The 18395-nt window shown below is 32.1% G+C and overlaps 1 protein-coding gene across 1 annotated transcript in view; it reads left to right on the forward strand.

Annotated features, from left to right (window-relative positions):
- The window catches only part of PGAP1 (post-GPI attachment to proteins inositol deacylase 1), a 60095-nt gene that overhangs the window by 18571 nt on the left and 23129 nt on the right, over nucleotides 1-18395 (forward strand). The window contains exons 5-13 of the mRNA XM_016135095.2: nucleotides 2716-2873; nucleotides 5771-5823; nucleotides 6652-6718; nucleotides 9083-9188; nucleotides 9921-9976; nucleotides 11343-11426; nucleotides 14421-14467; nucleotides 14846-14897; nucleotides 18279-18356. Of these exons, the coding sequence (XP_015990581.1) occupies nucleotides 2716-2873; nucleotides 5771-5823; nucleotides 6652-6718; nucleotides 9083-9188; nucleotides 9921-9976; nucleotides 11343-11426; nucleotides 14421-14467; nucleotides 14846-14897; nucleotides 18279-18356 (701 nt within the window). The remainder of the gene's footprint in view (nucleotides 1-2715; nucleotides 2874-5770; nucleotides 5824-6651; nucleotides 6719-9082; nucleotides 9189-9920; nucleotides 9977-11342; nucleotides 11427-14420; nucleotides 14468-14845; nucleotides 14898-18278; nucleotides 18357-18395) is intronic.

Here is an 18395-nt window from a genome sequence, read left to right on the forward strand (position 1 = left end):
TAAGATAAACTTTTTGCCCAAAGTCTTGTAGCAAGAAAATAGTGAAGCCAGTATTTGGCCAGGTAAACTTGTTCCTGGGCTTGTGCTCTTAACCTTTGCATGCTTACTTAAGGTACATTGCTATAACAGAGGAAATAAAATTATGGATAATACTATGATGTTGCAGGAAATTTTAAATAAACAGTAGGAGTTTATGGTTGCTGTCATCTAATCAAATAGTGATAATGTCACATAATAAAAATTATGTGCCTATCAACTTTTTATTAAAGTCAAGTCAAATATTATCTTTACTGCTTATTTTAATATATGAATAGGAGAAAATCTTAAGAAAGAAATAATTTTTCTTGATCAGTAAATTTACACAACCTCTTACCCTATCAAAATTTGCATTGTCTTAATTGTGATGAAAATTTTGTTCATAGTTAAATGAGAAATATACCCTAATGACTCCAAACTAAAGTAGTTTTCCAAAGCACCCAACTTAACACTGCCAGGGAGTAACTGTTTTGCTGGAATATCTGGTACAACAGTACTTACAGTGAAGTTTGATTTTTCTCTTATTAAACTTTTTCTGTAGAAATCTTTTATAAAAATTTTTAGTTCTATTATTGGAGTTTAAATCTATGTTACTAATTCTAATAATTATAAATGACCTAGTAGGTTTAGGGAAAAAACTAAAGGCATAGAGAAGTCATAATACTCATCACCATAACCAATAAATCTTTCTCTTACATTTTATATGACATAGGTAGATGAGTCATGTAGGTTAAATTGGAATTACTTAAAATACATTTAAAAAAATTCTTTGAGTTAAACTTTCAAGAGAGTCAAGTTTTATTGTTTTGAAAGATAGAAGTGGTATGTCTCCAATAGGCTCAGGCTGAAAGTGATTCTTAGGGTCAGGGTGTTTTTATTATAGTTAGCAAGCCTCTTTCCCATTTATTCTGTATTTATTTTTTATTGCATTAAGCCAGATTTAGAATGAAAGAACAAAAGTTTAAGAAGTGGTAGATTTTAGGTTTTTAGGAGACCCATACGCCCTCTAGAAATAGATTCTCGGTCTATAATTCGTGGAAATATTGCCCTTAAGTGGAGGGAAAGGAAGCCCTGCACCGAGCTCTGCACTTTAGAGGCCCCTGCTCAGGTGCTGCCATTCCCCACCGGGTCGCAGTGCATAGGCCAAGCAGCCTTTCCACTGGAGGCTGTGCCTTTACTTCTAGACCTCTTCCAAGTAGCCAAGCCCCTAGACTTTTCATGCCAATATGCTCCCAAGCCCTCTCCCAGGGCCCATGTGGGCCTCTTCCCTGGATCTGTCCCGAGGGCAGGTCTTTATAACCCTAAGCTTGACTTGTGGCCACGGAGTAACTGTGCATGCGGTACAGAGAGAGCTTGGATGTGCATCAAGGTCCTCGTGATGCAAGACAGATTAGAGATGGGACGAGAAGGAGGATAGCACAGCAATGGGGCAGAGATCTGCTCACCCTATGCTCCCATATAATCCAGTGTCTAGTGCTGAGGTGTCCTATGAGTCTTCATTTGAACGTGCCCTTCCAGGTTATTTTGATGATGTGTCTGTTGAAGTAGGCTGAGAATTAATTAATTAATTTATTGGTGAGGCAACCCTTGGTTGACCTCACAGATTGCAATGACCTAGTCTGCTTACAATCTCTTATTTATTTTATTTTATTTTTTTTTATTTTTTGCACCTACAGCACCTAGGTGGTCTCCTAACCAAGTACTACTAACCAGGCCCGACCATGCTTAGCTTCCAAGATCAGGCTGGATCAGGCTTGTTCAGGGTAGCATGGCGGTAGTGAGAAATATTTTTTATTTAACTGTTGTTAGCTGGAATTTTGAGCTTTAAATATTTAGACATATGGCATGCGTACCACATTGGTACTCTTGTCCCCCACCCTGCAGATGTTAGGAATGGATCTGCTTGGTCACAATCTAAGTAAATACTGCTGAGATTTTTAATGGGGGGAGTATGCAGTTCCAATATGTTTGAAGCCCTCTGTGGAATTAATGACAGGATAAAAATGCTTTACATTTTGATAATCAGGAAAGAAAATGAGAACACCCCTGTTCTGGCCTTAAATGTTTGACACCGAAATTTTCCATCTATTAAGTGGAAAAATTATCAGCAAGTTCTTCTCTTTTAACTGCTTGTTACACTAAAGGAGTAGAACCTTAAACCTCACAGGTTTTCTATAGCTGCATAGCCCCAAGACTTATGTGAATGCCATTGTCCTAACAGATTTTAAGAACTTAATAGTGCATTGTGTGGTGATGGTTGACTACCGAAGAGAGCTGCTAAGCCCTCATAACTAGAGACACCGGCTATTTCAGAAGCTCTGTAACTCTTTAGCATAATAAACTCATCTTTGGAAGAATTTTAAGGTTTTATTCTTGCACTATTTTGTGGCTTATGAGCAATAGCATTCATATGGAATGTAGAGAGACCTGTTTGCATATGGACTTGTGAAAGCTAATAAAATTTTGATATCTTTTTTCATTATCAATACCTTTAGTAACTCATGTATTTGTATTTTGATTAAATAGGGAAAGCAGAATGCGTGTGAAGATACTATGTCAAAATAGAGAAATGTGAATAACTTTATAGAAAATTGAATGGTTTAATATTAATATTATGGATATCTTATTGCAGGGAATAACTACTAATTTTTAATGTGTGTCTTTTTAATTTTCTACCAGATTTTTATATGACTGTAAACAACTATTGGATTCTAAATGCTAGACACATAAATTTAACAACGCTTTCTGTAGCTGGAGGATTCCGGGATTACCAAGTTCGTTCAGGACTGACTTTTCTGCCGAAATTAAGCCATCATACCAGTGCCTTATCTGTTGTGGTAATCTCTTTTAAGATTCTACTAAAATAATAACATGTTAGACACAGTGGGCTATGAAAGGAGAAATAGTATGTAGCCACTTGGAAATGATTGCTGAGTTTGGTGTGGTACTGCTCTGTGTGTGAGAGAGAGAGAGAGAGAGAGAGACAGAGAGAGAGAGAGAGAATGTGAATGAAAATGAATGAATGAATGAATGAACAAATGAATATGTTGGGAAGGCAGAGGCGTGGATGCTTATGTCTGTAGAAAGTAAAAATGGTCTTAAAAACTTTGTGAAAATAACTTTTATTTATGAGAATTCATTGTTTCTTGTTCAAAATAAGGGCCTATTCTTTGAATAAAGTTGCAAATATAAGAAAGTGTAGAGTGAAGTCCAAGGGCCTTTTGTTATCTGAGTGGTATGCTGTATGTATATAGTCATAGTGGACCATCAAACATATCACATAACTCTTGACTGATAAGTTTAGGTGAAGTTTTACCAATTTTAAAATAAAAAATTTAGTTTTGATAGTATAAACAGAACTCTAATTAATTAATTTGCTAATTTTTCTTCCTTGCTAGAACATCATGTATTTGGTCTTTAACTGGGACACATAGCTTCTGTAAAGTGAGTTCAAGTTTCCTTTTAGGACTTATATTATTTCTTGTAATTTTAACCTGGAAGTCTTCAGTTGAGATCTTAACTTTTTTATTCATTATACACATCATCTTCAAATAGAACTTAATTTAATATCTTAAAAAATCCATAGAGTTCATTTTGCTTTTAAGAGATAGTGCTTTGTTTCATAGTTGTTCTCTTCATAGATAATCCTTTGCTTAGCTCATCTATTGCCCCACATTAGAGTGCCGTTGATTCATTAAGCAGGTATTTACTGAATGTTTGCCATATATAAAACAAAAATTATTAAGCTATACTGCTATTACCCACCATTTTCTTATAACTGGAGGAATTTTGGTTTAGTCAAAATAGCTTTGGAAAAAAATTGCTAAATCTCTGAAACTTCATTATTGGTATGAATCTTCTTATTTGATGTGGAATATTTTAGGCACATATCTGCTGGAAGTCTTCAAAACACTAAATGTCAACTCTTTAGTAAACACAGATATTTCGGTCATATAAAATTGGATATTACTTATTCCTTAAACTTGGTCTGAAGCATGATGCTGTATTGATACCACATCCTGCAGATTATTTTTAAAAGAACTTTGTTTTTTGTTTTTTTTAACCGTGTGTGTGTGTATGTGTGTGTTCTTCTCTTTTCTAATCCAGTCAGTAATGTATCACTTTCAAGGCAGCTTGCATTTCTGTATTTCTAATAAAAAATATTTTACTTCTTATGGAATTTTCTAAAAGCTGGTTATTGTATAACCTGAGTTTTTGTTTTTTTTAGTCCCCAAATAGTCTTAAGGTCTTTCACATTTTAAAGTATGTTCATTTTTTAAAAAATAGTTATGAAAAAGCAATAATTTTTTAATTATCTCAAGAGCATTTCAGTGACATTTACATCTATTGGGATTAGAAAATTTGCTTAAGTTAGCACAGTTGTATTAGTAGGATAGGCTAAACTGTTCTAATATACATTCATGCAGGTAATGGCATTTAAACACAATAGAAGTTTACATCTTACTCATATAACTGCTCGAGATATATATTTAAGTTGGTGGGTGGCTTTTCGAAGTAGTCCCATTAAGGGACCCAGGCTGACAGTAGGCACCCCCTTCTTGAATGCTTTACTTCTGAGGTTGCTCTAATCATCACTATTTCAACCCACAGGAAGGGGGAAGAGGAGCAGTCAGGCCTGGAAATGGCACACATCACTCCTGCTCACATACTATTGGAGAAAAATTAGTCACACCTTAAAGTAAGAGAAGATAAGACACGTAGTCTAGCCAAGTGTGCAAGAAGGGGAAATGGATTTTGGTGGACATTCAACAGTTTTCACCAAAGATCATGAGCAGCTTCCTTTATTGTGTTGTCTTTACCTTTTTCAACTCTAGCACTGATGCATTCATTAGCCTGAATGAAAGTAAACCCATTTTATATTCTTGGTAATGGTGAGTGCTATCAACTGTGAGTTCTTATTCAACTGAGCATCTTATAATCTTAGAACCACAGTAAATTCTGGTTGTCTCAATTTTTTAAGTAAGCTGCCAGCAGGAATTCCTAAATAAGATATCTAATACTTATAAGTTCAACAAGGAAACTAAAGATTCTTCCCACTTTAGAACCTTGATTGAAGAGGGCTATGTATTGATAGGAAGCCTTCTGCAAAGTTATATTTTTTAGAAGCCTTTGCCCTCATGTCTAACCAGGAATATATGTCCCGGTCATCTAGGGATTTTCTTCAAAATAAGTAAGCCTAGACCACACTTGTAAAAGTCTGATTTGGTAGTTTTGGAATTGTAATCAGGCATATTTCTTTTGGATAATTTCCCAAGGCTTAGGTTTTTCTCAGTCACACCCTGATTTAGAAGTAATGTCTTAGAACTTATCAAGTGGTAGTCTAGTCAGAACTAAAATTATTAAAATATATATTGTTATTTGTTCATAAACTGTGATTTATTAAAGAATGATAAACTCAGCCTTTTATTTGAGTAATAGAGTTAGACATTAAACTTCAGTAAAGATTTTATGGATGCTTTAATAATTTTTAAGTTTAATTTTGAAAATACGTTTTAAGTGTGACTAAGCAGTAATGACAATTATTTCATACAGGAATATCTTAATATTTTGGGATCACCCTTTATAGAATGCATAATTTAAAATGTCTATATATCATAAAATAGTGAAATTAATGCTACATGGTTCTAAATATTAGCTTATAAGAATTTCAAACCTTTTGGAGAATAACAAATACGGTATTCTTAACTTTGATTTATTTTTCCTTTCCTTTTAGAGTTCAGCAGTGCCTAAGACCTGGGTCTCAACAGACCACCTCTCCATCGTGTGGTAACTTAATATAACTTACTTTGATGATTTGTGATGGTCCTTTTTTCTCATCAGTGCATTAATTGGTTTGTTAGCTTTCTGAGAGCTCTGGCCATAAATAAGGATTTAGGAAACAGATTAATTTAGGGGCTTAGAATTCTAACCTTGGTTCTTATCTCACTGTGACCAAGGCTCCCTTGACAACCCATAGAATCATCTCCTAAAGAACCAGTAGCATCAGTCTCAAGTGAAACTAGTGTCAAATATTAAAATTTTAGAGTTTGTCATAGGTAGGCAGAATTGAAGGCACTTGTAGGATTTTTTGAGCTCTTGGCCAGTCACCAAACTCAGGAACTTGATTAATGCAGTGTTGATTATTCTAGAGCAACACATGAAAAACCAAATAGGAATTAGATTTAACCTCAATATAAATAAATAGATTAAATATGGGTCAAGAAATACATAGGCCCTAGCATCTTATCTCTATGTGTCTTGGCTTAAAGATTATCTTTTTCACTTTCCTCTGGCTTTGCAATCAGTGGTGTCTGCAAGAACCACAATTTCAGGCATATAAAGATGGGGCAGGCAATATATCTATAGCTGGGGTAGACAAGGAGATTTAGGGAAGATAGAGGGACCATGACAGTTCTACTGTCAAACATCTAAGATTTAATTTGCTTTATTTTTTATGTTTCAACTTTAAGGTAAATGCTAAATAATGATTTGTTACATAATTTCAGAGTTTACAACATTAACAGAAACTTCAATATTGGATTAAATAATAGAATTGTGTGCGTGTCAAAAGTATATTTTTTAAGAGTTTCATTTGTAACACATTTTATTCTTTAGGTGTAAACAATTGCAGTTGACTACAATTCGAGCATTCTTTGATCTTATTGATCCTGAAACTAAACAAGTATGTATTTTTAAACTAAAAATCATTTCAGTAAAATATGAGGTTTTGTTATAGCGGTGATGGAATTAGTACGTTTCTTTTACTTTAATGTAAATAGAAGCCCTCAGCTTCTATTGACAAATTTCAAAATGGAAATATTTTTATTTTCATCTGATAATACTGAGGTAGTGTCTATTTTTTCCCTTAACCCTTCAGGATGCAGCATAATTGCTATTAGAGAGAATCATAGCCATTAGCTCTCCCCTGAAGAATGTAATAAAAGAGAGACCCAGATTTTTCTATGTTCTATCACAGTTTAAACTCCAAGATACCATACTTAAGTTAGTGTATTTATTAGAGTAAATTAACTTCATAGACTTAACAGCATGAATTGGTTATGTAATACAAACATTTTTTAGTTTTGCAACATTGTTTTAATTGAGTCTTAACTACAGCAAACGTTTTTAGTCTGGTTGAGAAAGTACAACTATATACAATAATAAAATCAATTAAAATTGCAAGACCAGTTTGTATTTGAAATTCATAGATTTAGGAGAACCTCATTTTAACCAATGAAGAACAGGAATATTTCAGATGTTTTTAAAAAATTGTATGTAAAATAATTTTAATAAATTTTGTTTTCCATTAAATCCTAAGAAGAGAAAAATCAAATACTAGTATAATAAATTATAATTCTGAAAAGGTATTTTACAGACACATTTTAAGGGGCAAATGAGAAATTTTTGATAACTAACACTGCTAACAATCAAAATATAATGAAACAGTTCTGTTTTACAAACTCACTGTCTATCATGGACTGAACTGATATAGTCAATAAAATATTAGGGTAAGATTCCTGCCCCTCAAGAAGTCTAGGAGGAGAAGCAGACATATATACAGGGAAACTATAACTCAAAGCATAATTAATCCCAAACATGTAGAAACAAAGAATAAGGATTAGAGAGTAATTTTTGTTGGTTATCAGCATAAAAGTCATAGCTGAAAGCTTGTGACGGGATGAATTTTCTAGAGATTGAATAAGGATGGGAGAGTTCTGACTTAACTGAAATTTTAATAAAAAGACCTATGGCTTTTAATTGAGTACAAACAGATGTGGCTGCTTCTTTAAAAAATCAAAACTAATTTTGTATCAAACGGAGTTGTTTGAAGTAATGAGTTTGTATCAGTGAAATTAAATTCCACTTTCCTCCCTCTAGTTACATAATATGTAGAGAACTGTATTCTGTTTTGTGTATCTTATTTTAAGGAGGGACATTAACAAACGAGTTTATCCAGGAAAGGTAGTCATATTGGTAAAGGGTCTGAAACAGGCCTATGAAAAACAGTTGATGGTTTTGAAGTTTAATCTACAGAAAAAAATGTTTCATTTGGATGGGGTTTATAACAACCTTTAATTTTTTGAAAGGCTGTTCCCAACCTATATATTAAAGTCAGATACTTGCTCTAAAACGGGCAGAACACTCTCCTGGTAAAAATCGGTTGAAATTGAAAAGTACCAGGTTAGAAGTGTTCAAGCAAATTCCAGGTGACTTCGTAAGAGGTTGAAAAGATTTAGTAGACCTGAGTCCTCACTGTCATTTCTTTATCATTATCTCATTATGTTGTCATTGAGAAAATCATGTCCCTTTCAGGGGTTCAGTGCTTAAGCTAGAGAACTGAATAGTGATAGTTTCTGAATGAATTTTATACCTCAGTACATTTTTTTAAAGAGAGATACTGATACAAAGTTGTCAACATTTATTGAGCTAAGATATTTGAAAACAGCAAAAAAATGTTATTGTCTGCTTATATTTTCATTTCACGAAAGAAAGGATATTTTGACATAGAGTAAGTAGAAAAGAGTAAAGGATTTCCCAAGGAAGGACAGTTGGCAACTCATATTTTATCTAGTGACCAGTGAATTCTTTGTTGTGAGATGGGCACTGGTCTGAGTTTGGAAACTAAGTGTATCGGAATCACTAGACTGGAGGAGCTCACAAGTTCTCTTCTGATTCTGCATATTTTTCTATGTTTTATTATCCGCTGTTACTTAGAGGCAGTATTGCATAATGATTAAAAGCATAGGCGCTGGGGCCAGACTGCCTAGGTTAAACACTGGTCCAGACTCTTAAAAGGAACATGACCTCGGGCAAGTTCCTTAATTTTTCTGTGTTTTTGTTTCTTCATATTTAAAACACAGATAAGATTATTATCTCTTAGAGTTCTTATGATAATTTAATGAGTTAAAAACATTAAAGCACTTAGAACAATTCCTGGCCCAGAGTAAGTAGCTGCTGGCTCTTATCATTATTACTTGAAGCAAAGTTTCATTGAACTATCACAATGGATATGAAAGGATACAGAATGTATCAATGTTCTTTCTAGATAACTCAAAATCCCAAGAAGAAATTGTCAGTTTTGAATCACCACTTTATAAGACACCCAGCAAAACATTTTGAGGAAAATCCAGCAATAATTTCTGACTTAACAGGTTAGTAGTAATAACATGTTTTAATATTAAGTAGAGTTTATATTATTTTTTTTTTTAGGTAAACTTGTTATAGCAGACAGTCTTTGAAACTGTGGTACTTCAAGTACTGTAATCCTATTTTATTAATTTCTCTGTCATGGTTTCTTAGGAAGTTCTTGGTTAAGGAAGGAAAAAAGTAGAAAATTAATTTGTAAGATATTGCTGATAAAAATTTTGTCCTGAAAATAACACAAGTACAGAAATTTAACTATACAAGATATAGTTAAATATCTCTGTTCTCCTGACAGTCACATAAAATAAGTGCTATATTATTCTTGACTTAGTTTTTCGGTATCAGTCATTCTTCAGTCTTCTTTTGGATTAATGGCATATCTTTTGCTGATAAATTTGCTTTTAAATATAATACCTTACATCCTTTAATTAGCTTGTCTTGTTTGGAAAATGAAGTTATTTCTTTCGATCGATACTTCCTTAGAGTTAAAAACACAAAACAGATTTAAGATGCTTTATTTTATATGAATGCTAGTTGGTGATGAGCACATAGAGGACATTCCACTAGATTTTCTATTTTAAAATAGCCACTGTTTAGAAATCACTTCTTTTTTTAGATCCATTATGATTGAGGAGTATTTCACCAGCATTTAAGATAAGAAGTTATTTATTTTATATATACATATATATATATATATATATATATAAAAAAGTCATACAAATTATTCGTTTTTACCTTAGGGACATCTATGTGGGTTCCAGTAAAAGTGTCGAAGTGGACCTATGTAGCTTACAATGTAAGTATACTTTAAAAAAATTTTTTAGTATCTTAAAAGTTAAAGACTGTTAAAAAAAGATAACCATATATCATTTCCCTACATTGAAACCATATCTAGTTGGTGTTCAGTTTTCTAGTTTTATAACTGTCAAATTATTTGTTGGTTTTGTTCTTTTTCATTTTGTTTAAGTCAGAATACAAACAAGGCCCACATAGTATTGTTGATATGTCTGTTATTCCTCTTAATCTCTAATGCTTACTTCACCACCTTTTTTTTCCCCTTGCAGTTTATTTGTTGAAAAAAACAAGTCATTTGTCTTATTAAACATCACCGTCTTGATTTTCCGATTGCATTTCTATAGTGTCATTTGATATATTCCTTAGCCTGCTCTTTTCCTGTGACTTAGTATTTGAATCTAAATGCTTGATCAGATTCAGTTTTTGTTTTGGTAGACTGTGTCTCTTTTTGTGTTAGGAGCTATTGATGAATAATGCCTAGAGTCATTAATTCATTTAGGGGGATGCAAAAATGATGAAAATCTTAATTTGATTATTCCTTTGTCATTTGTTAACTGGAACACTATTTAGGAAAACTCATCTACTTAATTTATCAAAAGTGGAACAAATCATAAAGGAAATTGTAATTGCTTAGATCTTTGGATCTTATATCTACTGGTTTTCAGAATAATAAGTTGGTTCACAAACATCTTTCATCAGTGACCATAGAGGTTTTGTGTCTCCCCACCTCCGGTATTATTATGAACTCATGTATTTAAGGTTATATGTGTTTCTTTCTAAACTAAAACACTGAAATTATTCTATCTTTTCATGCTAAAATTAATATTAGAATTGTTCTGTCTTTGACGAGTATAAGCTGTTTCAAGTTAGGCTTCAGAATCTTTTTAATACAGCTGCTCTTTAATTGTCTTTGATAATTTTCTCACTATCTCCTATGAGAAGGTATTTTAGCCCCTTTTCTCTATCTCTTGCCTTAGACCTTGAATCAGCTTTTTTCCTCTAAGGAACTCATCTAGTATTTGGGAAATGGCAAACCATAATCTGTGCACTAGAGATATTTATGGCTAGTGGGGTAGCATTTCTAGGCCTTTTCAGTAGACAGAGCCAAGAAAGATATTTATCTTGATCATAAAGCCAAAAACCAAACCAAAATAAAACACATGTATTCATACCGATACTATGAAGACAAATTCTGGACTACAGGGTTTGTATCTGATCTATCTTATGCATCTTCTTCCCAATCCTAGAATACTGGTTCTCAACAACATCGGAAATAATAGAATAATTACTGATTGCCTTATCTGGATTTTTGAATGATGAAAATATTCACTATCATGATAGTTTTATTGTTTTCTCTCTTTTTTTAGGAATCTGATAAAATATACTTTACATTTCCTCTTGCAAATCATAGAAAAACCTATACTCATGCCTATTGTCAGAGCACCATGCTGGTAAGATAATTTATATTTAATGTAAATTATAAGGCTAACTATACCATAAATCTAATTAGTGGGAAAATATTTGTCTGGAATGCAGTTTTGATTGAAAAGTATTCATCAGAATGTTTCTGTAGCTGATAATATACTAGGATCTGATATGTTCCTTAGTTGCTAGATACTGCCATTGGTATATATAAAGCCTTTAGAAAAGATAATTGGCAAGCATTGTGGGCTAGGCGCTAATGAATACTAATTTTAATGGGATTTCCATAATTTTACATCTCACAGAGATTGGCATCTCTCAGCTTAAAATCTGAATGGGCAGTTTATCCCAAGAGAATCTGGCCTGAAGAGTGATGGCTTAACATTTATACTCAATACTAAATTTCAAATAAAAGTATCTATGTTATATTAAGAAAAATCCTTGCCAAAGTGCAAATTATGCATTTGATTTGTTAGAAGATCCCTTTACTATAAGTAAGATCTATGGGTATTTATTTGCATAAGGTCATATGGTAAATTTAAAAAAATATTTTCAATTTTTATTATAGAAGCTTTCAAACATATAAAAGTAGAGAGAGAATACAATAAATTATACATATGCTCATGTAACTATCACATACAGTTTTAGCAGTTATCAAGGCTCTGCCATTCTCACTTCACTTTGTTCCTTCCTCACTTTTTTATTTTGACTGAAGAATTATTTTGAAGCAATTTCCAGGCATTTCATCTTTTCATTCATAACTAATTCAATATATTTTTCTAACAGGTAAGAATTTTGCATATTACCATACCATCATTATTTTATCCAAAAGAAATTACTAATTTTTAATCCTGTGGTATCCAGTCTATGTTCAATTTTCCTCTGTTCAATTACATTTTAAGTTAGTTTATTTGAATCAGAATCCAAAGTGCTTACATTGCATTTGATTCATGGATCTTAAGTCTGTTTTATAACAGCTCTCTCTTCCTTTCCACCATGCCATTTATTTATTCAAGAAAGATCGTGTGCTCTATAGAACTTCCCACATTCTGGATTTAGCTAATTATATTTTTTTGGTATCTTTTAACATGTGATTCTTTCCCTTATGTTTTTTGTAAACTGGTAGACCTAAAATCTTGATTAGATTCAGATTAATTTTTTGTGGTAAGAATGTTTTATAAGTAAAGCCGTGTTTCTCTTTGGGGGGTAGGTATATAGTATCTGGTTGTCCCACTTTTAGTGACATAAAGATTTATCAATGGACTTAGGCTATGTCAGTATGAGCCATCTATTATAATGTTCCTCATCAGTCTTTTACCTAATGATTTTAGCAGCCACTGAGGCCTGTAGACAGTTTTATTTGTTTTTGTTTGTGTGTGTGTGTTTTTTTTTTTTTAGAATGGTACATTTTATGATCAAGGAGCATTTTCTTTTCTGTATATTTCCGGAGTCAGCTGGTGATTTCTAGTTAACTTTTTCTAAGATTTTTAATACAATTTTTGTATTTAGTTAGAGATGTTTACTAGATGACCTGAAATTGTTCTTTTAACATCTTCTAGGTTATATCAACATAGTGTTTTATGGTGGGCTTGAATAATACTTTATTCAATTCATTGATGAATGAATCAGAATTCCCTATACATTGAAGTAAATAGTGTGGAATATTGGCAATTTTTATAATAAGGACTATCTTTGAGGCTAGGCTCCCTTAGTAGCTGCAAAACCTATTACAAAAGTGGGTTAGAGCTTGAAAGGCTGTTAGATTTTCTTTGTCTAAGCTGTGCAGATCTGTTTTGTTGCCTTGCTTTATAATAATAATATGATGTTACTGTTCCAAGGTAACTGATACATAAGTCATGCAAGTTTTTTTTTTTTTTAGCAGTGGAGAACAGAGAAACACTATATTGCTTTTTGTTTGTTTCCTTTCCGCTTTCTTTTCTGTATTCTTGAAAAATGTCTTAAAGTTTCATTTAAGTTTCATGAGGGCAGCAACTATGTCTGCCTGATGTATCCTTTTCTTTTCCTTGAGGGCATAATTCCTTGGCCTTGGAATGGACTTCATAAATATTAGTTTAATAAAAGGATTATTTATTTCATTGTGCTATGCTAAAGAAAAATTTATGTGGTTGAGAAATGTTTCTCATCATCTTATGCCCTGGTAGGATTTTAGTAGTTGGATCATCAGATCTTGGGAACGTTGTTCTTACTACTTCCTTGGAGTGAAGACCTTAGGTCATACTTCTATTAAATGACTGAAGCCGAATCTATAATATTGTTAAAATATCACAACCATCTCTGCAGCATTCCCATGCTGTGGTAATAAAATAATAACTAGCTTCAGCCTCGAGTCCTGGCTCAAGGGGAACTATACCTCCTGGCATGAGATTATCAGTTATAATAAATATAATTTAAAAATTAGAATAAATATTTTCATCAAATTTTAGAATTATTTTACTTTCTCAATGATAGTTTTTGAGATGCAAACTGAGAATTGTGCTGCAATCAAAAACATTCTCAGTTGCATAGAAGTTATCTACCTGATAATGAAATAGGAACTCAAATGATAAACTAAAATGCTATACTTAGATTATTATTTTTAATTATTTGGCTTTGGATATTTTTTGTCATTGTTTGTGTATAAGTCCACCTTTAGTAGTTCGTTTTGTTAAAATGTAGGTTACTTACTATGTAACTACCTAATTAAAATACAGACATTGCCAAACTCAAAGTGTTGATTCAATAATTAGAAATGCTTAGGTAATATGAAATAGAGAGACTCCCATCAGGTCACTCTTCTCACGCTGCTATTCTGAGTTACTTGCTTACCTATCATGTTGACATTAGACTTCACCTACTCTTGACCTGTCTGACGTTTTAGAATATCTTGGATAGGTTCCTAAATAATAAGTTGCTATTTTTTGTTTCCATTGTGCCTACTGACCCTATCATATAACAGTATTGAAGATTCCTGTTTTATGTAATTATTTTCTACAATATTTAGTGTGCTTTGTGTTAATCAACAGGATACAAATAGTTGGATTTTTGGCTGCATAAACAGCACTTCTATGTGGTAAGTGTTTTGAACCTTCATTGTTCCTTTTTTGTCAACATAAACAATACTCACATATCACATTTCAGGATAGCTTCATTTGCAAGCTCATTTTGTTGATACAGTAAATTATGGTATTGATTTTAAAGTAATAACTAAAGAAAATTAACATACTAGTAATTTTTGTAAACATTGAAATATTTGATTGCTAGGAAAAAATTATTTTGTTTTCAAAGGGGCTGTGTGGATAGAACATATTGGATTAGATTATTAGCCTTTATTTCATTGAACTTTCTCTGATAGGTCTGTAGATAGTTTCTTTTTCCTCTGAAGCTTATTTATAATTTATAATACTTTGATATATTGTTCTTTAATTATATTTTTACATTTATTTTATAGCCAGCAAGGGGTTGATTTATCATGGAAAGCTGAACTGCTGCCAACAATTAAGGTAAATTATGGCCTTTGAATTTTAATATTTAGGTAAAAAATACTTGATTCTATAGGCATTTTAGAATGCTCTTTTATTAATTCACATAGATAATAAATAAACTTGAGATTTGCTAATCTGTGTTTTAGAAATAGAGATATTTAATGGAAAATGACATGATTTTTTTCTAACTTTCAGAGGTAACAACTGTAAATGAACAATACTCTAAACAAAATTAAATCAATATGTTATAGAATCATACCAAGAGCTAGGTACATTTTTAAAATTCAATTTGAAGGTGTATTTGGAATGATCTGTCTATAGTAGGGAAGCGAGCATGTCAGAGAGACATGGTAATTTTCCAGATAAACTTCAACATCACTTTGTGGTCAAGCACTTTGATAACTACTTTTTCTAGTACTCCTTGGGATTTATTTAATAATTGTTAGTGATTTCCTTAAGCAACTCTGGTAGGTCAACAGTTCTTTTTACAATAGGCTAATTTGCATCTCAAAAACTATTGTTGAGAAAGTAAAATAATACTAAAATTAGATGAAAATATTTATTCCAATTTTTAAATTGCATTTATTATAACTGATAATCCCATGCCAGGATGTATAGTTCTCAGTATTCAAGTAAACCTGTACTTGAAAAATAATATTTTCATAATGAATTCTAGACTCATAGACTTGAAAGTTAAGTCATCCAGTTGGTCCCAGTCATCTCCCAGTGCAACTCAGTTAGTTACTCAGTTGTGATTATGAATATTCACATTTATCCATATACATAGTCAACTCTGTTACACCAACACAGAGGAACTTACACATACTGATAAGAATGGCAACAGAATGAATAATTGCAAGTTACTTACACTTGGCTTGGGAATGGTTGCAATTTTTTCTGTCTTCCCAGTCAGTCTTACTTATTGCATATTTTATGTGGCTTTGTACTTATGAAACAAATATCGTACAGAAGTAATTTGACTAACATGAACATGTTTAGGGTCCTTCATTGGTTTTATCCTAACCTTCTAGGCAGGAGCAAACGAAAGTGTTACTATATACTTACTGATCAATTGTTCATGAAGTATATTAATAATTTTCTTGACTATCCAATCTGGATGTACTATCTAGTCTGTAATTTAAGAGTTAGGAAAAAATAAATGATCAAAAACCTCATGAAATGTTACTTTGCTCCTATTTTTTGAAAGGTATTTCTTAACTCATAAATTCTTATTTTTTTTAATCTCAAAGATTAAACAATGTATTCATCTAGTTCTAGCCCCTGTGTTGTTTGTTCTAAACATAAGAAACAAGAGAACAAGCTACTCCAACATATTATACATATGTTACTTTTTATAGTTAATGCTGGAAGATATTGCTAGACAGCATTATAAGCCTACTAGAATTTATGAAGGAAAAAATAAAAGAAAGGTTAGCAAATAAGGGTTACAGTATTCTGCAACCTTTAAGTGTCCTCAGTTGAAGAGTATTATAATTATTAAAAGTAAATAAACTTTCCCATTATAATGAAAATCAAAATTACATATATGTTAGCCATTTATAAAAAGCGCAACTTACCCGTGAAGTTGAAGGGAAAGGAAAAACAAAAGTGAAAAAATTTTGTGGATTTTATTCATATTTATATTGTCGCAACAATAGTAATGTTAGTTGATGATCATGCCACTTTTGGCATCTCTGCTGACTGAACTGTTAATAAATAGATAAAAGCCTTTAGAAGAGTACTTGTAAATTCACTTTTTAAATACCAGTCATATGGAACTGTCCGGTTATGGATACACTAAAGAAGTTACTAAAAACACACACACAAAGCATAGCAGGCCAAGAATTTGGTAAGCTCAAATGGACTTAGTGCTAACAACAAACAAAAAAATTAACTTTCAAAAGAAATCTTAAGTTATATGAAAAAAATTACCCAGTCACTATCTTGTCTAAATCATTCTTCAGCACTACAGCTTTGCCTTACACACAGCAGCAGAACTTCGAGAGTTTCTAACATCTAAATGCTGATGTTTTGATTTCTTCCGTGTGTGGTACCTCGGCCTTTAAAAGGCATCTTACCTTTGCAGTTTTACTAAAACTGAAGAATTTCCAAACTTCATATTAATCTTACGTGTCAGCATAATGATTTAATAAATATTATTATATTGTCAAATTTCTACTGACAACTTTGTAACTATATTGGAACTTTATAAGGAAATGTATTTTGACATGGATACTTTAAAAGTTACTCTGATACTAAAAACATCTTGAGAAAAAAGTTATGAATAAATAACAAAAGCTAGAGTGGACAGCTACACAGAGTATCCATGGTTCTTTCTAATTAATTTATCTTTCATACTATCTGCCATTTTTTTGGTTGGTCTCCTTGCCTATAGCTGTGGTTTTTGTGGCCCTTTTAAGGCCCTTTCATTTATATTAAAACATGGTCTGTTACAGTGATTTTGCTGAGGTGAAGCCCAGTAGTTTGTTTAACAAGCACTCCCAAGTAAATCTGATCAGATTGTTAGGGGGCCACTTATCGACAGACAGTTCTTTAGTTTTAGAACCTTTGTCTGGATTTGCCCACATCAATGCATCTGAGTAACAATGGAGAAAGTTAAGTGTCTGCAGAAATTTCTTAATGTGAACATATTGTTACGACATATAACTACTCCCAGCCCTACATGTACTTCCAGAAGAATACTGAATTTAAAAATGGTGTTTGGTGTCTCGGCTTTAAATAGACCAGTCTCCTATTTATTTCTCAGAATATAGGCTGTAAGGATCCGGTCTTAATTTTGAGAATAGCATAGATATTTATTTAGTGAGATGCATTATTAGCCTTATTGTGTCTACAGGTCATTTACTGATTAAGTTCCAGGGAATGATGTTCATATACATCATTAACCAACAACTCTTTACTGCTTGGGCTAGATCAGAATCATTTAAGATTAAGTTCTAACTCTTTCATCATATTAAGCATCCATTCATTCATCAGCTGTTGAATCTGTCATCTACTACCAAAAAATATATAGAAATAATACTGTAACATTATATGAAACAAGTAGACATAAAAAGAAAGAACAAATCTGAAAACAATTATGTAAAGTATATCTAGTGTTAAATGTCATTTGATTTTACAGGAACGGATACAGTTCAAAGAATATTTTTGGTAGTCCATATTTATATAATTACTATGAATTTGACTTTCAGCAGGACTATTGCCCTGAAAATCTAAACATGAACAGCTTATGAAGTATTGAACATGAAGTTTAAAATCTGTTTTTTATAACTTATTGAGTAAGAAATAGTGTTTGCAATTTATTTTTATTTTAATGTGCTTTAGTCTCTATATATCTTAAGAAATTAAATCAGCTTTTTACTTTCATCTTCTTTTTAGTCTCTGACATTAAGACTTCAAGACTATCCATCTTTGTCTCATCTTGTTGTTTATGTACCATCTATTCATGGAAGTAAGGTAACAAATGGATTAAGGTTGTTATCAGAATGTTTTGGG

Source organism: Rousettus aegyptiacus, unplaced genomic scaffold (assembly GCF_014176215.1).
Source record: "Rousettus aegyptiacus isolate mRouAeg1 unplaced genomic scaffold, mRouAeg1.p scaffold_m13_p_2, whole genome shotgun sequence".
Lineage (NCBI taxonomy): Eukaryota > Metazoa > Chordata > Mammalia > Chiroptera > Pteropodidae > Rousettus > Rousettus aegyptiacus.